Source organism: Pezoporus occidentalis, unplaced genomic scaffold (assembly GCF_034315485.1).
Source record: "Pezoporus occidentalis ecotype Australia unplaced genomic scaffold, CSIRO_AGI_Poc_V1 ctg276, whole genome shotgun sequence".
Classification (NCBI taxonomy): Eukaryota; Metazoa; Chordata; class Aves; order Psittaciformes; family Psittacidae; genus Pezoporus; species Pezoporus occidentalis.
Genome location: NW_026914675.1, coordinates 11731 through 39310, shown reverse-complemented (window position 1 = coordinate 39310; position 27580 = coordinate 11731). Strand labels below are relative to the sequence as shown.

At 45.7% G+C, this 27580-nt stretch overlaps 2 protein-coding genes across 9 annotated transcripts; one reads left to right on the top strand and one right to left on the bottom strand.

Annotated features, from left to right (window-relative positions):
* Positions 1-181: 181 nt before the first annotated feature.
* LOC134166909 (scaffold attachment factor B1-like) lies at positions 182-12286 on the bottom strand. Of its 3 annotated transcripts, none has more exons than XM_062625009.1 (21): positions 11968-12286; positions 10858-10945; positions 10587-10666; positions 10298-10504; positions 9838-9900; positions 8607-8634; positions 7205-7703; positions 6725-6774; positions 5095-5195; positions 4353-4502; positions 4181-4257; positions 3923-4062; positions 3484-3575; positions 3008-3114; positions 2592-2885; positions 2207-2344; positions 1729-1771; positions 1217-1338; positions 993-1105; positions 832-883; positions 182-546 (listed from the first exon to the last, which is right to left on the bottom strand). In XM_062625009.1, the coding sequence occupies exons 1-21, from the start codon at positions 12154-12156 to the stop codon at positions 417-419; spliced, it is 2763 nt and encodes a 920-aa protein (XP_062480993.1). In that variant the 5' UTR covers positions 12157-12286; the 3' UTR covers positions 182-416. The 3 variants fall into 3 exon arrangements, with proteins under 3 accessions (XP_062480993.1, XP_062480994.1, XP_062480995.1); XM_062625010.1 differs by having other exon boundaries at positions 10587-10651; XM_062625011.1 differs by lacking the exon at positions 9838-9900.
* LOC134166907 (scaffold attachment factor B1-like) lies at positions 11626-27029 on the top strand. Of its 6 annotated transcripts, none has more exons than XM_062625005.1 (21): positions 11626-11777; positions 13424-13511; positions 15117-15181; positions 15270-15548; positions 16667-16729; positions 17489-17516; positions 18468-18966; positions 19402-19451; positions 20050-20150; positions 20631-20780; positions 20873-20973; positions 21424-21569; positions 21716-21804; positions 22331-22467; positions 23054-23347; positions 23856-23993; positions 24711-24750; positions 25248-25360; positions 26034-26140; positions 26374-26440; positions 26649-27029. In XM_062625005.1, exons 1-21 carry the CDS (start codon positions 11763-11765, stop codon positions 26773-26775), a joined length of 2697 nt encoding a protein of 898 aa, XP_062480989.1. In that variant the 5' UTR covers positions 11626-11762; the 3' UTR covers positions 26776-27029. The 6 variants fall into 6 exon arrangements, 5 of the variants coding, with proteins under 5 accessions (XP_062480989.1, XP_062480991.1, XP_062480987.1 ...); XM_062625007.1 differs by lacking the exon at positions 11626-11777 and adding an exon at positions 12220-12654; XM_062625003.1 differs by lacking the exons at positions 11626-11777; positions 26374-26440 and adding an exon at positions 12356-12654.
* The last annotated feature ends 551 nt before the right edge of the window (positions 27030-27580 follow it).

Below are 27580 nucleotides of genomic sequence, written 5' to 3'. Positions count from 1 at the left end.
GCATTTGCTGCCTGGAGAACAATGTCCTGTGCATTTCCAAGTCAGTTTTGCAGCACCAGGTTCAAACTTTGACCACTGCTTCCCTCATGTAATTACGTTTCGGGTACTTAATCTTTGAAAGAAACCCCTGTAGTTTTATACACAATTGACTCAATTCAGGTTCCCAGGACTATTAAAACAATTACCTGTAAACTGGCTTTTATTTATGGAAAATGGAATGCTTCATTAACAAACATTTTAAATGGGATATGAACAACACATTACAAAACAAACGAGTTCACATTGGGTTGTGTGAAATAAGATGGTAGCAGCTTAAAAAAAATGACACTTAAGAGTAGCCCACCAGTTACAATGAATGGTAACCTTGGGGAACAGCCTCATTTCAGTTGCCACCTTGAGTTAAAAACTAAAGACATTCAGTAGCGACGGTTGAAACGAGGGTCGTTGGGTCTGTTTGCTCTCTCCTGGCCGGCAAAGCCTTCCCCCTGCATTCCTCCTCCGTGCATCATCTGACTTTGGTTGCCACCTTGCATGAAACCTCCACGCCTAGAAAGGGATTCAGACACGTTAACTGCAGCGGTGACTCCTGATGTGATGGGGATAGAATGGCTATTGTAATGGTTTGGTGGAATTGGTGATACCAGGTTGAGAGAATGGCTGTTCTCTCACAGCTCTTGGTGTGATCTTTCACTCTTCAGCAACATTAAAACCATGGGAGCATTTCACCAGTCCTTGACATTTAAAGAAATCAGGTAACTTGATGCTCACCCAATTTAAGTAGAAGAGTTGCCCCTTCAAAGGAAAACCCTCTGTTCTCTCTGAAGTCCTTACCCTGACATGCCTCCACGATGGATCACATGGCCAGGTCTGCCTCTACCTCCACCTGAAAAAGTTCCAATGCTTCCTTTAACTCCACAGCAGTAAGTTTTCCTTCATCCCCATGGATAGCAGTGCCTGTCTTTCCTTCTTTACACAGCACAACTGCAGCTCACCTTGCCATCGCTCATGATCTCGCCCCATCATCCCTCCATCCACACTGCTCTGCCACGAACGATCTTGATGTCCTTCAAACTTGCGGCCGTGATCTCCCCAGTCCCGTCCATCCCTGTGGGAGAGTGGAATTCATCCTCCTCATGTGAGCCAGAGCACACACAGTGTTTGACTTTTAAAGGGAAAGCAGCAAAATCCCAACTGATCCTCAGTTCAATGCACTGACCGTGACTGCGGGGGCATCCCTCTGCTTTCACTCATCCTTCTGTCGGATCCGTAACTACCCCAGCTTTCCCGGGAATCTCGTGAGTGGCGGTCTGGTCCTCCATGGCGCTCATCTGGATAGTGCTGAAAGACAAAGATCATTTACAGGGTTGCCCAAACCAGGCTCTTCAGTTGTTTCAAGTTGCTCAGCTGTCATTGTTCCATCCCAGAATTACTTAGGATGGAGACCATCTAGTCCAACCTCCCCACTCCCAGCAGGATCAGCCAGGGAAGGCCATCCTCAACAGTCTCCCATCAAGTTTTGAGTATCTTAACAGCTTCCCCATGCAAGTCACCGTGTGACCACCTCCATAGTTTAGTCATTGAACTAAATTTCATCTTACTAAAGACAACAAGACAATCTGGTTGTCAAGAAGATACTTAATTCTAAACTACTGTTCTGTCTGACACACACTACAGAAACCCAGGCTGTAAGAAGTGAAGAGGTTTCTGTAGCTTTGTAAGGCAACTCACTTGTCCATCCCGATCTCCCATCATTGTCCTGGATCCGTCTCTCCTACAACAGACAATCACAATCAGACTGTGGTAGTAAACATCCAGCAGCCTCTAAAAATCCATCTATGTAACAACACAGGTGAAAGATCCTGCTTCCATGGAGTGCCAACATCATCTACAAAAGGCACAAAGAGCTGGAAGTTATGGAGACCATGTCACGTTTTGGATTCCTGAAGAACCCAAGGTATAAACCCAAATGCCACGTGCCTGCAATATTATTTAGGATTCTCTGCAAGCAGAACACTTGGAGCCAGCCTGCCAGAAGGCTTAATTCATGGCACAGGACAGAGCTCTTCATGGGGATGTAAGAAGTCTGCAGCCACTAAGCCACGCTTACAAACTGAAATGCAACCCAAACACACAAGTGAAGACAGGAAAATGTACCATTAAATCTATTTTTCTCTTCCAGGGAACACCGTGGAGGGCAGACACCTACCTGTCTATTGAATGGTCTTGGTACCGGCCACGATCCCTGTGGTCGAAGTCGTGGAAGCGATCCTGGCGGCTGAAGTCTGAGTGGTACCTGTCATTCATTGCCATTCGTTTTGCCTCTGGCCAGTACGGATCATCTCTCCTGAAAGAAGGAACATGCTCACTTTAGAAGAAGTAATCACTTTTGATACTGTTTCTCCCATTCCAAGACAGAAGAGAGTTCGAGCAGATAGTCCGACTGAGGCTATTAAACATGCTCATGTCCATGCCATCACCAAGCTGCTGACAGATGGAAGCTGAGAGCACGTGGAGAACTTTTTATAGCACGGGCAGATGAGCCAGAACCTGGCAGCGTTTTCCACTCACAGCATTTCTCTTGCTGGCTTTACCTGCCATCGATGTCATACGGTCTCCTCATGGCAGAGCGACGCTCCTGCTCATAGCGCAGCTGCTCGTGCTGGCGCCGCAGTTCTTCTCTTTCCCTCTGGATGCGATCCTGTTCCCTCCTCCTCTCATGCTCTATGTGCATTCGTTCCCTTTCCAGTCTTTCTCTTTCCATCCGTTCCCTTTCGAGACGCTGCCGTTCAATTTCCAGCCTCTCCCGAGCGATCTCCAGCCTTTCTCTTTCCTCTCGTTCCCGGATAGTCTGCAGGTGCTGCTGCCTCTCCCGGCGCTCCCGAGTGCTGTTTGAACACACACAGAAGGTCACAGATCTGATACTTCCACAAGAAAGGAGGTTAGAATGGAAGAAGAAAAGGAAAAAAGCCAGGGAAGGGAAGCACCCGAGGCATTTCCCTGCTCTTACCGGCGCTGCTCTGCCTCCCTCATCTTCCTCTGGGCTTTGATTTTGTCAAATGGCACAATCCCTTGTCTCTCCCTGCTCTCCGATTTGCGATCCTGGCTCTTGATGCTCTGGATTTGATATTGAAGGAGAGAAACTCAATGGAGTACATTTACAAAAGGACAACTATCCCAAGCAATAATGAGCTCCATTTCCACTCATCCAGATCCAGGTCCCCTCACTTTCCAAACAGGTTATTCTTTTAGTGTTACAGACACACCATAACAGTGCTACTGCCCATATGTGTTTGGGGGGGTTTCAGTGCTGAATGGTATCAGTTCTACAAAAGGTATTTTACTAATTAGCATCTAAATCCACATTTTAGTAACTCCAACTGGACAAACCAGTAAGACCACTGCGGGTTCCATGTCACTTGGCAGGATTCAGTGCTTGTTTCTAAGGGAGACTGTCAACCTTTCCCATGCAGAAACATGACTTACTCGGTCTTTTGATGTAGTTGATGTTTTCACACTAATAACAGGTTCTCCTTTGGATTTATCCATTACTACTGTTCTCTCTGTTCCTTTACTTCCTAAATCCATCAGAGGTTGAGGGGAAAGACATGGAAAAGAACAATGAAACTACATAACTAACCCTACTCATTGCTATGCCAAACACTGTGCTCTCTAGAATGCCAAGACAGGCATTTAACCCTCTCTTCAAAAACCATTCTCCACTACACCTATTCCAGTGCTTCTGTTGAGCACAACACAATGTCAAACTCCCTCCCCTCCACCTCTTTATACCTTCTGGATTTCCCATTAGGAACCAGAACTAATTCCAGACCATTGGCAGTCCTTCGGAAAGAACCACCTACAATTAATTACTCATTTTTTCACCCTATCTTCTACTCTATGAAAAACAGAATAGCCAAATTACCTGACTTAATAGTTTTAGGTTGATCTGATGAACCTGGCTTCAGTTCCTCTTTCTCTTTTTTTTCCTTTTCATCTTTGTCTTCTGTCTTTTTAGGATCATCTTTTTGGTCAGATTTCTCATCCTTTTTAACACTGCCAGGTCTATAGAGAGATACTGGTATAGATTAGACTAATACAGAGGCAGAACTGAAAGGAGAATCCTAGCAATAGCAAAACAAAGCAGCAAACACCTTTGGACAGAGGATTTCCAGAACAGTACCTCTCAGTGGCTGTTTCTTTCTTTGTTTCATTCTCTTTTTTATCGCTTAGCTTCTTCCCAGCAGGTTCACTTTTGGCCTGAAATGTATTTTGCACATCATCAGCTGAGAATGTGGCCTCGATCACTCGTACAATGCGGTGGTAGTGGGGTATCTTTGAGGACCAGTACTCACTTTTTCTACAGAGATTATCTTCCCATGTAACTCTGTTTTGTGGAGGTGAGTGATGCACTTGGTGGCTTCCTCAGCTGTTGACATGGTGACAAAGCCGTAGCAGCGAGCACCGGGGCTGCGAGCGTTGGTCACCACTTTGGCACCTACCACCTTGCCAAAAGAAAAGAGGGATTTACACTCCCTGGCACAAGTGTTGTCACAAGGAACATTACAAAGGTTTTACTAGCCCCATGGCTTTCAGGCAGACTCAAAGCTATGCCACACTTCATTTCTGTACCTGTTTGTAAAAGTCACATTTAAATTAGGGTGCACTGTCAGTAGTTCAATGTTCAGTAGCAGGTTGTTGCACAAACTGGTTTCTTTTACTCCAACGTGCTGACAGGAATCTTTAAACAGGCTTCAAAGTTTTGACAGAAATCCATATTTATGTCTCTGACATTAATTTTCTATCGAACTAACTCTTTCCATCTCCCATCTGACAGGGACATTTAACCTGCTAGTTGCTTTATCATTAATAAACAATTGCAGGAGCCTCCCCACAAACCAAGGCCCATAAAGTGCATTTTCTCTGCTTGGAAGCAAGTGACAGCAGGAAGGAGTGGGCATTCAGCATGTACTTTGGCCATTTTTCCCTTGCAACCACAAAGTCTTTTTGACCATTTCATTCCCTTCACTGGTAGTTTCAGTGTCAGGAGCTTAAGAAGTGTTATTAAGATAGTTTCAGATGAAAAGAAACCCTTACCTTCCCATATCTGCTAAACAGATTCTTCAGATCTGTAGCCCTGGTAGTGGAAGCCAGGCCACTCACCCAGAAGTTTCTACCAGAACCACTGGCAGTGCGACCTGAAGAGGAAAACAGATCAACCCAAACCTCCAAAACTTTGTTATTCCAACAACTCCTTCAGATTTAGAAAGGAGCAGTTCCACCAAGTCTTTCGTATTTTTATATCAAAGAGCAAATAAAATGACACACAGAACATTCTCCCCTCAGTATTCACATTCCTGAAGGCAAGAAGCATTGAAAGTGCAAAAACTTGAAGCTGGAACTACAAGCTTTGATGCATGCAGCAGGTTGTTATCTCTTGTGCTCCCTGACTCCAAAGCAATGTTGATGGGATGCAGACTAACCATGGGAAGACATCCACCATAAAGCAAGGAAGTTTCCTCTCCTATTTTTGTCCACACGGATTCCACAGTTAGGGTAGGAGTCTGTGTGTGACTTTAGTTACAGGAGTTAGAGAAGACCCAGCTTCCTCCAACTGTGCAAGAGCACCAAATAAATCTGGCATCTAAACCAGAAAGATCCTTTGGAAGAAGGTCCACAGGGGCAAGGACATTATCAGACACCCAAATTCCTGAAGACTGTTTGGAATGCAGACTTCAAGGAGAGTCTTCCCAGTCCACAAAAAATCCTTGGCCAAAAGACACCACGTACAAACCTTTCAAATGTTCTGAAACAAGAGAATAAAAGATTCCAGACTGTCAGCAAGAGGGAAAGAGACTCCAATGGAGCTGACTGTGAAGTAGCTTACACAGACAGGTATAACCCCAGATCTTGGAAGAAGCAGCTGACAATGAGTTCAGCCTGTGCCGTAAATCTCAACTAAAACCAAATTCCTCTTGTCCAGTGGATAGAAACAACTAATAATGAGTTTCTTCACTATGACAGGAATTGTAGAAACTTCTACACCTACAGTGCTGAACTACCAGCCTGCAGTATGCAAGGAGAATGCTAGCAGTCAGTTGCCCTGGTCAAGGTAGGAGGGAACAGAGGGGTGCGATGAGCTGCAGAGACTCAGCAGCCTGATGTATGAAAGGAAGAAGTATAATGAAAAGACGGAGCAGCAGACAGTGCTGATCAAGGCATTTTCATCTTGGATATGAGGCATATTTGCACCATGAACTGGATCTGTGTGGACAAAGATTTAATAGCATCAATCTAACCTGAAGACAGTATTAAGCTTGAAGTTTCTGTGGTATTTAAATACATGAAGACAAGATTCCAAATGACTTCAGCAAAACAGAAGTTCTGAAGAATTCCAGCTGTAAAGCAAACATAACTGAGGAAGGCACCTGACTCACTAACCACTGCAGGCAAGAATCTTCAGTGCCATGCAGGACATACTTGCCACTTGTTACCAGCTACCTTGGAAGATCAAGACACACAAGGCTGTGACAGATGGCCTTAGAAAATGTATAAAAGGAAAACTGGGGTTCTTTTTGCATAAATTGTTTAAAAACAAACAGAAAGAGGTTACTCTTTTATGGTATTTAACAACTGCAACGCGCTTTTCCACTGAAGTAGCCCATCCAATACAAAGCCAGATTGTCCAAGCAAGCACTGAAGTTTTGTTTTCTTTAAAGAAACCTACCTTTCTCATCCTTTGGTATTATCTTTGCATCTCTGTCCTCCTCACCGGGGCTAAAGACAAAACACCACGTTATTTCAGTCCGAAAGAAAAGAGTTTCACTAGAACTTCTGAAAAATGCTAAAGTTAAATACCTACCAGAAAATATGTTGCAAATGAAAACACACCTTTGTATACTTGATTTAAGAAATCTGACAGGAAATAATGAAGTCAGATTCTTAAACAGACTTATAGAGACATTTACAAATAAGAGTAATTTAAGAAAACAACCTCTGAAGGTTGAGGAAGGAAAAGAAATCAAACCCTCTTTGTGTTTAAAAACCAACAACATACAAAATCTGCCCATGGAGAAATAAAACAGACTCTTTAGGAATAGGCTACAATTTCATCAGTCTCGGTGGCCAATTGAAGGAAACAGCTTTATGCGCGTCACGTACCCAGCCATGACAAAAAGATCTGGTCTAGAACGGAGAAAAAACAAACCTCTTTTTCTGATCACCGCCCTCACTGGCTGAGGACTCTTTAGTAGCAGGGGGTTCCTCTGAATTAGCTTTGTCTTCTGCTTTCTTGGCATCTTCTTTGCTATCTTTGGCTTCGGGACCTGCGCCTTTGCCCGCTGGTTCCCCACTAGAGGCTTCCAGGCCTGGGGAGCGTTTGCTACTCTGATCGCTCACGCTCTCTACTACTAAAGAGTCAGAGTCCGGCTTCGCTTCCTCTATTGTCTGTTCACTTGTCTCCCCTTTCGCTACAACTAAACGCTTTGCTTCCTTCCTTGCCATAGCTTGGGCCGCTTTGCTGTCCAAATCTAAAGCATCTTCCTCCACCTGAGCGCCACCAAGAGCGTCCTCTTCCTCTGCCAGCCTCTTGCCTGGCACCACGTTACTGGCTTCCTGTGCATGCGCCCGCTCCGCTTCGGAAGTTTCTTCGTTAAGTAGCTCAGATTTACAAGTTTCCCCCAAAATGTCGAGTATTTTCTCATTTTCTACGGATTTAACAGGAATAGAATGGCACAAGATTTAATCACCAGGGAAATACAGCAATCACAAACGTGGAACTGGCATGGCTGCCACACTAACACCAAGAGAACTTCTAAGCTACACAGAGATTGGAAAACCCTAGTGTACACAGTGTTACAAGCTACCCTACCTGCTCTCTCACACGCTACCCAATCAGCCCTACAGTGTTAACAGGGAAGAAAAATGCCCCCAACAGATTTAACAACAACCTTCTGGCTCATCCTTGATATTCTTCATGCAATTGTTCAGCTCTGTTTCTTCTCTAGTTAGCTTCCAGAGTCCCAGATGTTTAACTGAACGTATCAAGACACTGAGGGTTCAATTTTTAAATTTCTGTGAAATTCTCTTAGCAGACAGTCCAACATGAGAACTGGGCATCTTCTGATGGTGCATGAGTGTGTTTGCAGTCCAGAAAGTGAAAAGTATCTGTATGAAATTTCCATGAAGAAACTCTCTTCTTTCTTCTGTATCCAGTAACTAAACTTTACATTTTAATGCCCTACAATATCTTTTTACTGCTTTCACTGCCTCTTTACTTAGTAAGAGTTTTAGGTGTGTGCAATATCACAAGATCTGTTTACAAGTAGAATCTTTAGCTTTTAAACTGTGATTAACTTCTCTAAATCCATTTATGTAGCTTAACAGGTTTTTAAACCATTTCATTTCACTTGGAATATTTCAAAGATGACAAGCATTACTTCACAGATCTGGGGATATGATTGGGTTTCCAATCTCTATGACCCTGCATGATCTGGATTGTCCATCATAAAAATAATGCAACTTATGTTTTTTTTGCCTGGGGTTTTAATAGTTAATGGTTTAAAAAGTATTAGTTGAAAAGACAGGAATATGTTTTTCTTTAACAGTACCTGGCTCCAAGTGTAGCTTCTCCATTTTCTGTGTGGGAAAAGAAAACACAGAATGAGGATTTTAGGAAATGTATTTGGTAACACAGATCACAGACTGATTACACCCTCCCACCCCATCCCAAGACTGAAAACTACACAAATTCACCTCCTACATTTAGCACTTGTCACCATCCACTGGAACTTCGGTAGTTTTTCTGGCACATTAAAGCCTAATGAAAACATCAGCCACAATAGCATTCTCCAGTCTAACTTGGAACGTTAAAGAGACGAAGTGCTTTCATGTACAACATCAACTGCAGAGCAAAACCCAAACCCAGCTGCTACTTGATATAATCAGCTTCAGAAAGAAATCAATAGCACAAGATCATTTTTACTTGCCACAAAGTGGGAGAGGTCTTGCTAGCTGACTGAAACTGGGGACAAGACCCAGGGGGTTCTCATCTGACACACTGCATCCTGATTCAGAGACAACTCCAGGAGCAAACTTGCCAACAAAGTTTTCAAGCTGACAAGCAGGTATTCTTTACTGCAGTGCCAGGAGACATGGGGGATAGCTCCTCCTAACGTGTGTCACCCCAATTGCCACAAGCCATCCTTTTATAGCCACTGGGCATACATACATATTCATGAGGCTATGTATGGATTACATAATTTTCCAGAAAGTTCCCCGCATGCATACAGAATTGTGGTGGTGGTCTCTGAGGGTCGTTTACTTCTTCCAACGATCTTCATCGCTTCTGGCAGCCTTTGAAGCAGGCGCAGTAGATGCTCATACCAGTTTAATTGGTTCGTTAGCACCAGAGACATAACAACCCTCTTATCCTCCTACTTATCAGTTAGTTTAGCTGTAGCCCATCCTGGACACCTGTGGTTCCCAGATACTCCTTATCCTGTGTCCTGTTCTTCTAGACTGTTTTTCTTAAACTATGTCAACTATAACGATTTATCTTGTGAGAATTCTATGTTCTCTAGCTGTACTCTTATTTTTTTTCTCTATGTATCATGCACCTCAGTAATTTTCCATTGCTACTGTTACAAAGCCATCAAACATAACATTACTTTAATTCTAAAGGTTTCTATATTCCATTTTGTGATTTTGTGCCCCCTTGTTTCAATCCTGAGCAAGCCCACATATGTCTTGGATTCTGCTCCCATTTCATGTTATGGTCATGTTTTCTTAGAGTGAATACTGACAAGAACAATCTGAAACACAGCTACGTATTTCATTTACCTTCATTTCTATTAAATCAGAAGAAGAGGCATCTAAATTGTTTTCAATGTCATCATAATCTTCCTAAAAAAGTAAAAGAGGAATTACAGCACTTCTTACAAAAAGTACCATTCACTTCTGCTGAAATACCGCATGCAATTCTCCCCAGCAATCACAGAGGAAATACCTACCAGTATTTGACTGATTCCAATTGCTCCTTCAGATTGTGACCCAAGAATGCGGAGCAATGTAAGTATTCTTAATGATTAATATCTTTCCCCAGTTACCTTTCCTTTTCATTTCGACACTGTCTATATCAAAGTTACTCTCATTTAGAGAGGAAATTTATTTCACGTTGCTGTGGTTACTGCACAGAACATGTTTTTCCATTGTCCCATGTTGTACTACACTGAAATAACTCACTCATATGCCCATAAACTTATTAAATCCCTTCTGAAACGTTACAAAGATCTCTCCTCACCTCATTTTCCGTTAGCTGATCTGGAAGTTCTTTCATTTCTGCTTCGACATTGTCTTTATTATCAGACAGAGAATCAAGGATATTATCTGGACTATAGTCTTCTCCACAGTCCACAGCACTGCTGTTATCTATTTCAGCTTCATCTAACACACTGATATCCATCATGTCAATGTCTTGCAAGGTATCCAGACTGGCTTCGATATCATCCTACAGAAAGAAAAAGGGTGGATGTGTATTTACTGTAAATGACAAACGTCAAATGATGTCTTAGTAACATGATTTCACTTGCCTGCCCATCTCTAGAGTTTTCTTCTAGTCCATTGTCTTCAACACCTTCTTCTTCTGGTTTTCTTCCTAAAAATAGCATCACTGAAGTGAAATACAGCACTAAATATCATAACACGTCTACTCTTTGCTGAATTACATATTTAACGCTGAACTTGTTTCAACCAGTAATGATTAAAACCCTGATTTACAAGTCCAGTACTGAAACAGAAGGAATCACCATGGGGCTCCGAGTTGTAGCTATATGGAAGCAAAGGGGACTGTATTTGTCATACCTTTACTAGCTCTTTTTGGCATTCTCTTGTTGCTCAGTTCGGAGGCCACAGGAATTTCATCAGGATCTCCCCCTTCCTCCTCGATAGCCTGTGGGAGACAGCAGCATGACATCCAGTGCACAACAGTGCAGGGACCTCTGCTGAGAACAGTGCTGATCACACAGGGGGGTTGTCATTAGCACTCACAGTGTCAAGACCTTTCCTGCTTTTCCTCTTGCCCTGCCAGCGAGCAGGCTGGGGGGGTGTGACAAGCTGGGAGGGCACACAGCCAGGACAGTGGCTCTGTCTGACCACAGGGATATTCCAGACCGTAGGATCTCATGCACAGCAACAGAACTGATAGGGCTGCTATGACCTGGAGACTCAGCAACGCTCACATTGACAGCCAGCGATTGTTTCCTTTAATATCACTTTTCTTGGGTGGGTTTCTTTTCCTCCTGAGTTTATCGTTCCCTTTTTAACATTATTAATCTCTCTTTACCACAATCCACGAGTTTTCTTTCACTTTTACCCTTCCAGTTCTCCCTCCCTATCCCCACCCATGTGGTACTCACCTGCCTACTCAGGTTAAACCCCGTTTTGGGGGGATTTTCACTCAGAAACCCTATCCCACGTCACCCCGCCAAGCAGCCCTTGGAAACACTCCATAGCAAAGTGCTGACCCCACAGAAAGCTCCGGCTGAAGAGCAAAGTTCCCTTCCTCTGTCAACAACGCTTCTTATTCATTAGATAAGCTTAAAAGCGTATAAAACGGGGAGGGACCGCCGCAGGAACTCGGGCGCACCCCACACACTCTTTCCTTCTCAACCTGCGGGACTATAAGAACCCATAAACGGATCAGGATCGACTCCCGCTGGTCTGGACTAAGGAAACATGCGAAATTACATTCCGGAACGGCGTCAAAGATGGATTTAAGCGAGGTTTGGACACAGGAACCGGGGGGACCGGCGGGCCCGGGGCGGGGGGACAGCGTCTCGCGCTCCCTCAGGCCCCGGCGCGCGCATGCGCCCAGTCCCTCAGGCCGGGGACAAAGGACCCGGATGACACCTCCTTTTCCCCCCTCCTCCTCCTCCGCTGCCGCCCCCTTCCCCCGCCGTGATCGCGCCTCACCTTCCTCAGCCGCTCCATGAGGACGCTCTTGTTGCCGCCGCTGTCCAAGTTACGGCGCTTGAGCTCGGCGCGGAGGTCGATGACCCGCAGCTCGCTCAGCCGCCGCGTTTCGGGTTCTGAGCCCAGAGCCGCGGCCGCACCAAGGGATGTGAAGTCCCCTAGCCCGGCCGCTGACTGACTCTCCGCCATTAAGGCACCCTTCGATGTTTCCACCGAGAGGCCGAACGCGGCACAACCGAGCACCTCACCTTTAGATCGCGGCGCAAGATGGTGGACAGGCCGAGGCGCGGCGGGGGAGCGGGGATGCAGTGCGCAGGCGCGGAGGGGCGGGGCCTGGCCGGAGCCGTGATTGACAGCTCTGGCGCATGCGCGCCGCGGCTCCTCCCTGCGCCCCCGCCTTTTACCTCAGCGCCTGTTGCGCTTGCCGCCATTTTGTGCCGCCGCGGCGGCTCCTCCGTTGTGTTCGCGGCCGGTGCGAGCCGAGCTAGCGGCCCCATGGCGGACAGCCAGGCAGCGGCTGGGCCGGGAGAACCCGCCTCTCTGTGTGCGGCTGGGCTCCCCGGTTCGGAGCCTGAAACCCGCCGGCGGCTGAGCGAGCTGCGGGTCATCGACCTGCGCGCCGAGCTCAAGCGGCGTAGTTTGGACAGCGGCGGCAACAAGAGCGTCCTCATGGAGCGGCTCCGGAGGGTGAGCGGGGGGGCTGTGGGGGCCCGCCCGGTGCCCTGAGGAAAATGGTGGCAAACACCCATGGAAAGCGGGCTGAGGGGGGCGGCGGGGCCGGGGAGGGTCAATGGAGGCCCCACCGGTCCGTGACGAGCGGGGCTTCGGTGTGCCGGGCCCCCGAGAACGGCGGGTGTCAGGGGGTAGCGGTGCGCTGTCTATGGGGGGAGATTGTGGGGTTGGTTCCCTGTGGGTGTCTGTCGTTCCTATCCACGCAGCGAGCCCCCCACCTCCTTCCTGGACCCACACAGCACAGCGTGTCTGCTGGGTGTCGTATCCTCATGCTATGCACTGAGCATGGATTTAAGGTCCTGTTCGCTGTCTGCCAGGCTTCCTGCTCCGTGCTTTTTCTTTCCTGGCTTTCCACCTCGTCCCTTGTCCCCTTAAGAGCGTTTGGCACTAGCGGCATGCAGGTCACCTCCGTTGACCTGGTGCATGTGGCTCCTAGGGCCGGGCTTCTCACGCTGTCGCAACACCGCGGGTTGGGATGGACTTTTTCTGCCTCGAGGTCATGCTTCTCTCCAGAAACCTTCCACCAACACCTTCGCGCTTTCCTGCGTGCTCGTTGCTTTGCTCTGGTGGGCTTTGGGTTGTTGCTCCTTGCTTAACTCAAAGCACTAGGTTGTTGGTTTGGTGGGTTTCTGCCTTGGGTGTCCTGCTTTTCAGCTTGCCATAATGCACGAATGGGATTTGTATGTCTGTCTTGATATCTGTTTTTATCTTTTCCACTTAATAGGCTATTGAGGAGGAAGGGGGGAATCCTGATGAAATTCCACTGGTTTCAGAAAATGTCATGAAGAAAACTCCAAAAAGAAGCATCAAAGGTACAGGGCAGTTAGAGGGGATCTTCCACCCCATCCCCCCTTGAGTTTTCCTGGGACTTTTACTCATGGAATGGAGCCTTGCTGGTCTTTTTTTCCTGAAGTCTGCTTTTCCTTTGTATTAATTTTGGCACTGGTGCTGGCTGCTTTGCAATCTCAAAGCTATACCTAACATTGCATTTAAGGTTCCTTCCGACCCAGACCGTTCTGTGATTACTTGCCTGAGCCAGTCCTGGGTAAAAGCTGCTTACTAAGCACAGTTCAATCTACTGTTCCTTTAATACGTTACTGATACTCTTCCTCCCCATTTGTGCTCAGGTTTTTGGGGCTGAATGGTATGGGGTTAATCTGGTCCTTTATTGACAGAGCTTCGTGTGATTTAATAAGGCAGGAATTGTGCCACTTGAAGGATCTGTTGGTTTGTTCTCAAGGTTCTCTAAAATTTACAGCAGGAATTCATAAATAATACTTGAAGCAGGGTCAGTCCTCTTAAAATAAATGAACCTTTATTTTTTTTATGTGATTACCTTTATAAAGGGTTTTTTTTTGAGGTAGAAATGCAGAGTTTCCAGCAAATTCAGAAGAACTTCTATGGTGTGTTCTGCTTATTCTTCATAGCAAATAGCCTCTTTTTTCTCCCTAGAAGGCCAGTTTTTAACCAATTTCAGAAATTGGATCTGTTTTAAGGCTTTCTTTGTGCAGATTTTTTTCTCATGGGGAGACATAGTCTTAACATAATCCTTATTTTGAAGTCATTTTTCTAAAATGAGCATAGTTTGAGCTTATTTTGTAATAAAAGAGCACTGAAAGTTTTGTATTGGGGCTGAGCAGAATGAGCACTTGTGCTGAAGGGTTTTAATCATCATTTTTGACTTCTTTAACATGTAAATCTGCGAGCTGAAGCTCCAGTGTTTTGCTGACTAATTTGTTTGACCCAGATTCTTGTCATTGGCATGTTCTTTCATTTGCTTGCCATCTCAAAGGTGAAATCTTAATTGGGATGAGAATAGTCACGTGTGAGTAAAATCAGAGAGGTCTTTCGTAGCCACGTTCATTTTCAAGCCTCTGACAGATTGTCCTGGGATGTTTGGTGTCGGGATGGAGATAGACAAGATGCTCCTCTCAGCTCTAGAACCCCTTTCCCTTTTTTATTGTAATGTGCTTGTAGTTTGGTGATGAAAAATCGCATTCCTAAAAGGTGACACAAGAGTTCTTGTTGAGCGCTGAAGCCAGCGTCCTGTTGGCAATAACAGCAGAGCTGACATTCGATGTGCAGCTGGTGAAGGGAACACTGCAAAAACACACAAGGGGGGGGGTGTTTGGTTGCCTTTCTCTTCTTTCTGGTAAATGTCTGTAAAGAAAGAAAAGGTTGAGCTAATAATTACTGCAATAGCCTCAGCTGGGGAGCACAGTGGTGCTTGAACTCGTGACAGACCTTGGATTGTAGCTGTCTGTCAGTCACTGAGCTGGGATGGACACTCAGTTGTGGCAAATCAGGAAAAAGCAGATAACTAAACTGAATGGCATGTGAATCTGATGGCAAAATGAAGCTTGAAGGGGGAACATACTGTGACCTGCTTTTCATTCTAATGGCCATAATGTTGTTAGGACGTAGACCTGATGACGAGGGAGTAGAAGATAATGGTCTGGAAGAGGACTCAGGAGATGGACAGGTATGTGAGGCTGGGTTTGATGGGAAGTAGTGATAGTGTTGCCCACAAGTTACCATGACTTTTATATATACTTTTTTTCTTTCCACAGGAGGATATTGAAACAAGTTTGGATAACTTGCAGGATATTGACATGATGGATATTAGTGTGTTAGATGAAGCTGAAATAGATAATGGCAATGCGGTAGATTGCGGAGAGGATTACAGTGCTGATAATATTCTTGACTCACTGTCTGATAGTAAAGAAAATGCTGATGCAGAAGTGAAAGAACTTGCAGATCAGCCTACAGAATATGCTCTAGGTAACTTGGAGGCATCCCCACAATTTTCAGACATTAAAGAAGAATCAAGAGAAATATCAGTAGTGATGGTATGCATCTGTTCTGTGTGTGGAATCAGATTCTTTTTTTCCTTTATTTTTTATTTTTTAAGTAGCAGACCAGTAGCTAAAGAGTATTTGCAACAATTTGGGGTTCTGCCAGGTCTCATGGGCTTTGCTTTTGCTTTTACGTATCTGTGGAAATAGATTTTCAGTTGGTTGTAGACATGGGTCTAGAAGTGACTGGCAGTCCAGACAGCATTCATTTGAATCATGCTTTAAACTCTGCTCCACCTTCTGTTTACATTCCCCTCTTCATAGCTTTACTTAGGAGGACATGTGAGGCCTGCAGATGCTGCAGCTTCATCTCAGCTGAGCAGCAACATTCTGGGAACTATATTCCAGATGATCTTTCTCTTAAAAGAGGGTCTCACAGTTACTTCTTGAAAGTAGTTTTATATTGACTTTCTGTGTTCATCTGCCTGTTGTCCTGCTTATACGACATTGTCCATCTGGGCTAGAAGATAATTTCCCACCTCCCAAGTCAAGTGGTTATCTTCTGAAATGTACCTCAAAGCATTTGAAGGCGGTTATTTCTGCTACATCTCATTGGGAAGTGTGGCTCTTGCTTGTGCATGCACATTGTGTCGTTGGGATGGGCTACAAGATCCTAATTTGGGGAAGGTGGTTCCCTCCTGAGATCTGAAAGTTGCAGAAATAAGCTTAATCCTATCCCTAAGCACCTGCTACCCCAGACAAGCAACTAGAAATACCCACAAAGCATTTCCATTCAGTGACTGAGCTACCAAGTCCAGGTCAGCTCCTGCCATCTTTTATCACTAAACAGTTAGCAAGTCCCGTAGACTTTTTGGCTTTATGTTGTTGCTGTAAATAAGAGATAAAGACAAGAGAAAGTTTGCGGTTGGAGTCCCCATCCTTAAAAGATTTTGATGAGCTGCCCATCATATGGGAGGTAATGAGGAAGCTTATTCAGTCAGTGGGGATTGGGAAGAGGCCTGAGGGTCAGTTTTTACCCTTCCTGGTTGTTTTGGACACAGTATGTTTGCTTGATACCACTTGTCAGTGAAAATAAAAGCTGTTCTTTCAGGTTTCATTCACAGTACCATTTTTTGAATGGATAACAAAATATCTTCTGTTTCCTTTCATAGGTGGAGGTTGAAGATGTTGGAACCAGTTTAGATGCTGCTTCAGCTGATTTAATCGTAATAAAGGTAAATGGCAACCCAGTTTTTCTTTACAAACGAAAAAAGGCTTAATATATGCCTTATATAGTAAATGTAGTGTTATATCTATTAAAAATGTTACTAAATCTGTGTGCAGAAACAGTGTATGTGCAGGTAGTACACAGTGGGTACACATCTGTCAGCTCATATCTATGTGATGTATATTCCATACTGAGATTGGGAAGTAGATTGGATTCTTTTTACCTATTGTATAAACCAACTCAGTACCTTAACATTCTGTTTAACTTCCATCACAAGCATATGTATCCCATGAAAGCTGAAACCAGTCTATTCCTGAAACATTGGCTTGGTTTCCAGCTCGCTCCTGGTAGGTTAAGGAATTGTAGCTCCAGGCGGAGCTAGTGTTTGTAGGAATGCTGTTTTCAGAGCACAGACTTCTTACTATAGACTCTAGAGAAGGGCAACGCAAAGATGAGCTTTGCTCTGCTGCTAACAGTTGTTGATCTCTTACCCATGGGAACATGCACCATGTGTTCAATATTTGGAGAAATATCAAAGTTCTTACGCATCTTGTAAAACCTGAAGATGTTAAAAAGTAATGTTAAACCTTCTTGGGAGAAAATCTCTTAAAATTCAATGTTTTCCAAGTGGAAGTAGGCTGAATTATAGTTACTCTTCCCCTAAATTCTCCTCTACTGAGGAGGTTGGGAGTTGTTATTAAGAGTAACATGTTGCCTTCTTACAGAGTAGTGATAGTTCTCCATTTCTTACCCTTTTTCACTGCAGGAACTTGAAGTGTTACCTTTGGAGCCAGGTACTGTTTTTGGGGGTGGGTTTTTTTGGTAGTTTCTTGGTGTTTTCTGTTTTGTTTTAAAGCCAAAAAAAAAAAGTCCTGGGGGCATTGCAACAGTTTCATTCTTCATTGAATTCTTTTTTTGTGTCCCTGGTTATTTTAATGCATTACTGTAGTGTACCTTGTTATGGTGGACAGTCCAGGACATGCAGGGTCATGGAGATTGGAAACCCAGTCATATCACCAGATCTGTGAATAACCACCTTGGGAAAACATGTCTTTAACATGATTCAGAGGTTCCAGAGAGCTGGTACCTAGAGTGGAGTTAAGGAATGAGCCTTAAAGATGTAAAGGTTCTGCAAACAGATCTTGTGATATCACACTGTGATGTAGTGCTGTGAATATCAAGACAGGAGCATAGGTAATGCAAAGCTTTGGTACAGAACTGCAACTAAATGAGTGACTGGACTTCAGAAGAAGGAGCACACTGTCATCACAGGAATTTCCTACGGATCTGAGTTGCTTTCTGGACTGCAAACACACTCATGCACCATCAGAAGATGCCCAGTTCTCATGTTGGACTGTCTGCTAAGAGAATTTCACAGAAATTTGGAAATTGAACTCTCAATGCCATGGTACGTTCAGTTAAACATCTGGGACTCTGGAAGCTAACTAGAGAAGAAACAGAGCTGAACAATTGCATGAAGAATATCAAGGATGAGCCAGAAGGTTGTTGTTAAATCTGTTGGGGGCATTTTTCTTCCCTGTTAACACTGTAGGGCTGATTGGGTAGCGTGTGAGAGAGCAGGTAGGGTAGCTTGTAACACTGTGTACACTAGGGTTTTCCAATCTCTGTGTAGCTTAGAAGTTCTCTTGGTGTTAGTGTGGCAGCCATGCCAGTTCCACGTTTGTGATTGCTGTATTTCCCTGGTGATTAAATCTTGTGCCATTCTATTCCTGTTAAATCCGTAGAAAATGAGAAAATACTCGACATTTTGGGGGAAACTTGTAAATCTGAGCTACTTAACGAAGAAACTTCCGAAGCGGAGCGGGCGCATGCACAGGAAGCCAGTAACGTGGTGCCAGGCAAGAGGCTGGCAGAGGAAGAGGACGCTCTTGGTGGCGCTCAGGTGGAGGAAGATGCTTTAGATTTGGACAGCAAAGCGGCCCAAGCTATGGCAAGGAAGGAAGCAAAGCGTTTAGTTGTAGCGAAAGGGGAGACAAGTGAACAGACAATAGAGGAAGCGAAGCCGGACTCTGACTCTTTAGTAGTAGAGAGCGTGAGCGATCAGAGTAGCAAACGCTCCCCAGGCCTGGAAGCCTCTAGTGGGGAACCAGCGGGCAAAGGCGCAGGTCCCGAAGCCAAAGATAGCAAAGAAGATGCCAAGAAAGCAGAAGACAAAGCTAATTCAGAGGAACCCCCTGCTACTAAAGAGTCCTCAGCCAGTGAGGGCGGTGATCAGAAAAAGAGGTTTGTTTTTTCTCCGTTCTAGACCAGATCTTTTTGTCATGGCTGGGTACGTGACGCGCATAAAGCTGTTTCCTTCAATTGGCCACCGAGACTGATGAAATTGTAGCCTATTCCTAAAGAGTCTGTTTTATTTCTCCATGGGCAGATTTTGTATGTTGTTGGTTTTTAAACACAAAGAGGGTTTGATTTCTTTTCCTTCCTCAACCTTCAGAGGTTGTTTTCTTAAATTACTCTTTTATTTTTGTCAACTGCAAACCAGAATTGTCCGGTTGAGGATATGAGTCCCATATTTCCTGTCAATCTTCTATAAATTTGCACAGATAGTGTTTATTTCAGAACTAATTTACTGGTAGGTATCCAACTTTTAGTGCACAGTCTAGAATTAATGATCTTTTTGCATACGGGTATTTGAATAACGTGGTGTTTTGTCTTTAGCCCCGGTGAGGAGGACAGAGATCCAAAGATGATCTCAAAGGATGAGAAAGGTAGGTTTTGGATGGATTTTGCTTTGTTTTCTTAAATACACAAATTACTTGAGGGGAAAAAATGTTGTGGGGTCAAATCTAACCAAGTTTGGAGTTCAGAAGTTCATTTTTGCGGGACGCAATGCATGTATTGATGTTAAGATTGACTGGGAGACGTGGAAATAAACTGGCATTTGGAGATACTTGCAAACACCAGAGAGGGACTTTTCATCAGGGCCTGTACAATAGGACAAGAAGTAATGGGTTCAAGCTGAAACAGGGAAAGTTCAGTTCAGGTTAGACGTAAGGAAGTTGTTCTTTACTGTGAGGGTGCTGAGGCCCTGGCACAGGTTGCCTAGAGAGGTGGTAAATGCTCCATCCCTGGCAGTGTTCAAGGCCAAATTGGACAGAGCCTTGGGCAACATCATCTAAGGTGATGCATCCCTACCTGTGGCAGGAGGTTGGAACTGGATGATCTTAAGGTCCTTTGCAACCCAAACCACCCTATGTTTCTATGAAGGAAAAAAATAGTTGTGGGTTTGTTTTTTTTTTTTAAGGTCATTACCATTTGTGTTCTTGTGCTTCATGGTCTTTCCTGTTTGGTTTGTTTGTACCTTAGGCCGTGGGGGCAGTGGTTCTGGCAGAAATTTGTGGGTTAGTGGCCTTTCCTCCTCTACTAGAGCTACAGACTTGAAGAATCTGTTCAGCAAGTATGGAAAGGTACGGGGCAGATGTGTACATTAACAAACCCTTGCAGCTATTTCAAAGGATGACCTTAAATTTAGCTCCTATTTTTCCTCATGATAACTGAGTAGGGTAAATTCTGACATTTCTTGTGTTCTTTTGAAACTCTGTGTCTGCAAGTAGTTCATGAGGGAGGTTGCCTGAAAGTCACATTTTGGAGAACCTCTGTGCAGAGACCTGTGAAAATGGGGTGTCTCTTGACAGGAGAGACCGGTGGATTGTCATCAAGTGTGCTGAAGCCTAATTATATCTCTTGGGTTCCAGTTTGATTCTGGTTTAACCTGTTCCATTTCGAGGGAATGAAACAGAACAGTTCCTATAGCAGGGGGCTGGAACTGGATGAGCTTTTAAGGCCCTTTGCAACCCAAAGCATCGCATGATTCTATGAAATGATGATTAGGTTTTATCTGGCAACAGATCTGCAACCACAAAATGATCTGTTTTTTTTCCCCAAAGGTGGTTGGTGCCAAAGTGGTGACCAATGCTCGCAGCCCCGGCTCCCGCTGCTATGGCTTTGTCACCATGTCAACATCTGAGGAAGCCACCAAGTGCATTAATCATCTCCACAGGACAGAGCTGCATGGCAAAATGATTTCTGTGGAAAAGGTAAGTGGTGGCTATTTGATGACACCGCAATGGAAATAAACCTGAGCAAGTTGCAGGTCTTACAATACAAATATTTCTGCTTCAAATTGCAGGCAAAGAACGAACCAGCTGGGAAGAAGCCTTCAGACAAAAAGGAGGGGGAAACAAGGAAGGAAAAAGACAGGCACCATTCTTCAGAGCCCAAGTCTGAGAAGTAAAGTGGTTTTGGGTATTTTTTGGTGTTTAAAGACCACTCACTTGAACTGCAGCCGTGTGAGCAAAGTGAACAGTAATAAATCTCAGTGTGTTGCTTCACACGGCATCTGAAGTGTAGGAGTAATACTGAGAAAGATGAAATTGGTGGTGTACAGCAGCAAGTGCATCTTAATTTGTTCTCTGTTCAGAGATCTGGAGCTTTTCAGGGGTTATTATCAAATCTTGTCAGTTGTATCAGGAGATACCCAGTTAGCCTGTTCCTAGATAAACCCTGAAGTACATGTTGGCTTCAGCACAGCAGATGGAAGGGTTGGGAGTGGGGTTTTGGAGAGTACTTATGTTGAGGGTTTTTTTGGAGGGTGGGGAGGTTTACATGGTCGGCTTGGTCAGAATGGGTGTATGGCACTTCTTGTTAGGTTCTCTCTACTAAAGCAAAGTTTACCTTTAGGTCTGTTGGTGTTAAGAAGGAGGAGAAGCCTGACAAAAAAGATGATGCTAAGAAAGCAGAAAAAGATGGAAAAGATGAAAAAGAAGGAAAAGAGAAAGACGACCAAAAGGCTGGATCCTCTGATAGATCCAGGGCAAGCAAGTCAGGTAATTCCAGCTGCCTTTCAACAAACCTCAATAAAACCTCAGTAAAATCACTTTTTACTGCTTTAGTATCCCAGTGGTTTGAAATCTGACAGGGATTATTGAATGGCTTGCACATTATTTATTCTTGGGTGCGTTTTGTTTTCTAGCGAGTCGAGGAACCGAGAGGACAGTGGTGATGGATAAATCAAAGGGAGAACCAGTTATTAGTGTGAAGACTTCCACGTCAAAGGAGAGGGTAAGAACAGAAGAAAGCCTTTGTGTCAAAATAAGTGACAAACAGCTTTTTATGCTTGTAGTTTAAGGGGGTTTTGCCTCTTGGGAACAGTTCTTTTCTCGCTTTTAGAAAGCATTAGGGTGTTCAAGATGCTGCAGAGGTAAATGCTGGTGCTTCACCTTCTTCATAGCTTTTGTCAGTGCTGTCCTAGTCACAGACACGGAATTGCACTGTGAAAATGGTGTTAAGATGATGTGTTTCCCCAAGCACGGAGCGTGGCGACTGGTGACCTTTAAAGTCATGTATCACTTGCCACCGACACAAGTCACATCATGTGCCTGAAGTATTTATATATACAGAAACCCATTAAACTTGTAGCCAAAGGCAGGGTGCTTTTCCCTGCGTGGCTTTCCCATGGAATGCCAGCGTCTCAGGGAAGGTGGGCTGTCTGTTTTGCTCAGGTTGGCACAAGGTAGGCCTTTTACCTTGGGATATCAGCCGACAAACACACCGTGTTGAGCTCCTGTGTTGTTTTGCTTGAACTCAGAGTACAAAGAGCCAGGACCGCAAATCCGAGAGCAAGGAAAAACAAGATATTTTATCCTTTGATAAAATCAAAGAGCAGCGAGAGCGGGAGCGGCAGCGACAGCGGGAGCGGGAGATCCGGGAGACGGAAAGGCGCCGGTGAGTTCTCTCACGTTCCCCCTCGCCTTTGGGCAGCATTTGGGTTTCCTTCCCTCCTCTGTGTTTGGAACAGGCCAGCGGTCCCCCAGCATTAGGATCTCACATGGATTTGGTGCTAATCTCTTGATCGAGCATGAATAAGGCCAAATGATGAAGGTTTTTACCACTAAAATCTCTCTTTTCCAAGCCTGTGCTTTTCAAGAGGCTCTTGTGGAGCAGTAACCTTTGTAGGTGCTTCCAGGTCCACTCCATTTGCATTTCTGTGTTTGACTTCTTTCCGTGGAAACTTGTAAATGCTTTTTCTGTTTGTCAGACTTCTGTCTTAGGACATGTTGTGCTCTGTGAAAGCTTTCTCAGAGCTGATGGAGATAACTCTGTTACTCACACAGAAAGCTTATCCTTGCTTTTCATCTGGATCTTTCTTCCCTCCCCCCCCTAAACCAAATAGCTGTTATTTAGATGAGCTCATTCCCATTTGAGCAGGTAGTGGGAAGAACAGAAATAAGAAACCCCACTATAACAAAGAAGCCAGAAAGCTGAGACTGAAGCTCCTGGACTGACACCAAAGTGTCTCTCTTTCCCTCAGAGAGCGAGAGCGGCGGGATCGGGAGCAGCGGCTTCAAGCTATTCACGAGCGGGATGAGAGGCAGCGGCTGCAGAGGGAGCGGGAGCGGCTGGAATTCCAGAGGCAACGGCTTGACAGAGAGCGCCTGGAGAGGGAGAGGTTGGAGAGGGAAAGAATGCACATAGAGCAGGAGAGGAGGCGAGAGCAGGAGCGGATCCAGCGGGAGCGTGAAGAGCTGCGGCGTCAGCAGGAACAGCTCCGCTATGAACAGGAGCGGAGATCTGCCATGCGGAGGCCTTATGATCCTGATGGCAGGTAATGATAACCATGATGGGATCCCAAAGTCTCCAGTTATAGAGCATTGTAAAGCCCTTGTGAATTGGGAGCGCTCTTGCTGAAGCAGTTGTGGGAGCTTACAACTGAAAGACTGTTTCCATGTTGCTTTGAACACTTGGATATTGAGCTGGGTGGGAGACCAAATGTTCATCCTTTTCTCTCTGTGAGCACCATTTTACTGCAGCAGGTTTAAAACTCTTACATCCCAAAGAGGAGTGACCAAGAGCAGAAACCGCTTGTTGGTTTTGAAGTGGGATTGCTTGATGACATACTCATTCTCTTCTTGCATCAGCACATGCTGAGGTCAAGCTTTAGTGTCAGTGCACCTCACCTCCTCTGAAGTGCAGTGCAGCTGAAGCACCCAGGAGTTCCTAGTTTTAAGTCTAAAACAGTGGTTTGGACAATTGCATGGGATGAAGTTTGCTCTCAGGTGATCAGGGGAGGAAGGTGGGTTTGGGATCACTGTTGATGGTGACCTCCTTTGCAGGCGGGATGACCCGTACTGGCCCGAGGCGAAGCGAATGGCGCTGGACGATCGGTACCATTCTGAATTCAGCCGCCAGGATCGCTTCCATGACTTCGACCACAGGGATCGTGGCCGGTACCAGGATCATTGTTTGGACAGGTTGGCAAGGAGATGTTTGGGTTTTTTTTTTTCCCCTATATCTTCATGAAAATTAGTGTCTTTTTGTGGAAGGGTGCCAAAAGAGAAGAGCGAAAGAAACAACCTGGGGTCATTTCTTGTGTTTAATTTCATCCTTGCTTTCAGTCCTGTGTTTCCATTGGGTTTGGACATGCTGGAAAGAGGCTGCATAAAGATTATAAGCCAAGTCCTAATGTAGTCTGCCATCATGCCAAGAGAGATCCCAGAACTGCTCTGGAGATGGATGGAAACCTGGTTTACAAGTCCCTGTTCATTAGCCTGAGCTTGAGCCATTTCCTTTTGCTGTAAAACCTTTCCTGCTTTCATGTTTGGAGCCCAGCTAGTGCAGATGTTTAGTTCCACAGTTCTGCATTGTGCTTATTGAGACTTCTGTCTTGCTTTGCTTCTGCTTGAAACTCATTTCTCATAGTGGAAGGGTCACTCAGTCTTCTCCCTTGGTAGCATCAATGGCCTGCCCATGCCTTGGTGATGCTTCACATGCCCTTATTACAGTAATAAGTGCCACTTTGAGCTCTTTGTGTGCTGTGGAACACGAACTCATTTGAGTATCTTGCCACTAAACACGTGGGCATTCAGCTTTACAGCCTAATGAAGATAAACTTTCCTGCCCTATTTCATACAGACATTGGCATTAGGATCACTGTGTGGATTCAACCAAAACTTTTCTTTCTGTTCTAGAAGAGACGGTTCAAGAGGAATACCGGATCGTGACGGGCAGGTGGGTGATAGCCAGTACCCCCTGCACTTAAAAGCCACACAAGCCAATCCCAGACTGGAAAGAACACAGTGCACACACTTCCTACTTCACCCATCAGAGGGGTCCCTTCTCTGATGTGTGTCTCTGAAATAACGGGTGTCCTAATTGCACGAGGGAGGTGACTGTGTGAAAACAGTTCCCCAGTGGTGTGCAAAACCCTTCATTTCTGAAAAGAGGTAGGAAGGAGGCTGATATTCTATGTGAACACAAAAGTCTGCAGTTAGAATGAAGCCTCAAAGCCACCCTAGAAACCAACAACCACCCTCCCCAGCTAAAAACCTCCCATCACTGAGAAGGGAGTGAAGCAAACACCTAGAGCGATCCGTGGGACCAGTAAACCCAGAGGCAGCTCCTGGTCTTTCTGTCAGCTTACAGAATCCAAACTGGAGCTGGTTTTTTGCTCACTTGAAAGAAAACCTGTATCAATGCTGAACGTAATGGTGCCATTTGCCTTCCAGCACTACCCGGAGGAGCGGCACGGAGGGCCTGAGCGACATTCCCGGGATAGCTGGGGTGGCTATGGCTCCGACCGGAGGATGAATGAAGGGAGAGGGATCCCCCCCCCAACCCGGTTAGTGATTCCTTGGTTCCTCACATTGAAGCTCTTGGCATGAACCTTTGAAGGGTGACACGAGTGAATCCTGTCTCCAGATAGAAGCACGTTTCCACGTGTCAGGAGAGCGTTGGAGTGAGGAGAGAGGCGCTGCCCAGTTTAGCTCAGCTCCTGACTGGTTCTCTCATGAATAACTTTCTCTTCTGCAGCTGAGATTCAGCCCCATCCTGGATGCTCCAGTTCCACCTCCCACAGCCTCAGCTGGGCTTAGGGCTCAGGGTTTAAGGAAACTGGAGTCATAATCTCCAGCGTTGGGGGTGGAGAGCTGAGCCCCATCTGGTCATTTCTCTTTAAACCAGCCAGTCGAGCTGGGCACAGTCCAGAGGCATCATGTCCAGTTACCCCCTCAACCAGCCCACCAGGACTGGCCTAAATCCACCAGCCAGTCAATGAGTTGTTCCATGTTTGAGTACATCAGTCCATTGTGCTGCTAACGCTGTCTCTGTGGAGCAAAGAGGTGCTTTGTGGTGTGGAGGATGCTGTCCAGCAGCTTTTCTTTGCCCAGTTGTTACTACAACTGTTGGGTCTTGGTTAACCATGGAGTAGCTCCAGATGGGTGCAGGGTTTGGCTTCCCCCATGCTGCTCAACGAAGAAGGGACCCACTAGAAGATGTTCTTTTATGTTTTGAAGAGCTGGCCGTGGCTGGGGAGATGATGGCCCAAGGTTAGAGGGGCACCGAGATCGTTCATGGCAGGGCAGTGTGGCTGGAGGAGTGATGGGACGGGATCGTGAGCAAGGTACACTTGCTGCTTCCAGTGTGGTTTCCCCTCTTCCTGCTGCTCAACTTCCAGCAGCAGTTCCAATTCCTCTGGAGCTTTAGCAGCATTGCCAAGAAAGCAAATGAAATTCTGGGAAGGAGGTGTTTTTTTTCTTAGGAAAACACAAAAGTCTTTTTTTTCTTCTTTTTTTTTGTCTTTTTTTTCCTTTTTTTTTTTTTTTTTTCCTTCCTTTTTATTTCATTTTCAATTAGGTGGTGATAGAAGCATGCCTGGTCAGTCAGGACCAGGCCATGTGGTGAATCGAGGAGGGCTGTCAGGGTAAGGAGCTTTGTCAGAGTGCTTCTCATGTCGTGATAATAGTTGCCCTGTCTAACAGAAGACACCCCTGTCTCAATCATGACAAACACTTTTCGCCTTCTCCTTAACTATGGATTGGCAAGTAGAAAACTCACCCAAAGCCACCTCGTTGCTCTGAGCCCCCTGCCCCTTCCTGGGCTCATCTCAGGGGGGTTGCTCTTGGTTGCAGGCGCGGAGGCTTCACCCAGGTTGGGAACCAGAGCCAAGTCCTGCCCAGCACCGGGATCCAGGGAGTGTTTGTGGGACAGGAGCGGCTGCCCCGGCCCCCGGAGCCACGCTTCACCCGCCGCTACTGAGAGCCCCCATCTGCCCCTACAGAGCTCAATCTCTATTTTTCTTTAATGACAATGAGTGGTGACTTTTATGCCCCTTGACTTTGCCAGGACACCAGGAGGCTGCTGTTGCCTCGTAGCCAAATGGTAACTTTGCGTCAGTTTGGTTTTACTCTTTCTTTTTGTAATAAACGTCTTCTTGGTCAAACATCCCCTCACGTTTCTGGTAGTTGAAACATTCCAGTTTGCAGTAACAATAAACTCGGTTTTGGCTGCTCCTCTCTTGGTTCTGGAGTTCTTGGTTAGGGGGCTTGTAGGGCAGCGGAGGAAGGAGATGATTCATTCACTCAGGTTCAACTGGAAACAGTTTTGGGGGTGAAGGGAGAGGATTGTCCAGGGAGCCCACCCCTAAGGTCCAAGAGGGATGTGGAGCTGTTGGAGTGAGTCCAGAGGAGGCCATGGAGCTGCTGTGAGGGCTGGAGCAGCTCTGCTCTGGAGCCAGGCTGAGAGAGCTGGGCTGGGGCAGCCTGGAGAAGAGAAGGCTCCTGAAGGGGAGACCTGAGAGCAGCTCCAGTGCCTGAAGGGGCTGCAGGGAACCTGGAGAGGGGCTTTGGGTATGGGGAGCCCGTGGGGGTGGTAGAGGCGGAGGGGACTACATTACCCAGAGAGCATCGCGCTGATGAGGGGTGTGGTCAGTGGCGTCGTGGGCGGGGCTCGAGGTCGTGCGGGGTCACGGTCGAAAATGCGCTGGGGGATCCAAAGGGACCCCATAGGGATGCTGAGGGATGTGAAGGAACCCCATAAGGGGCTGTGGAACCCCATAGGGATG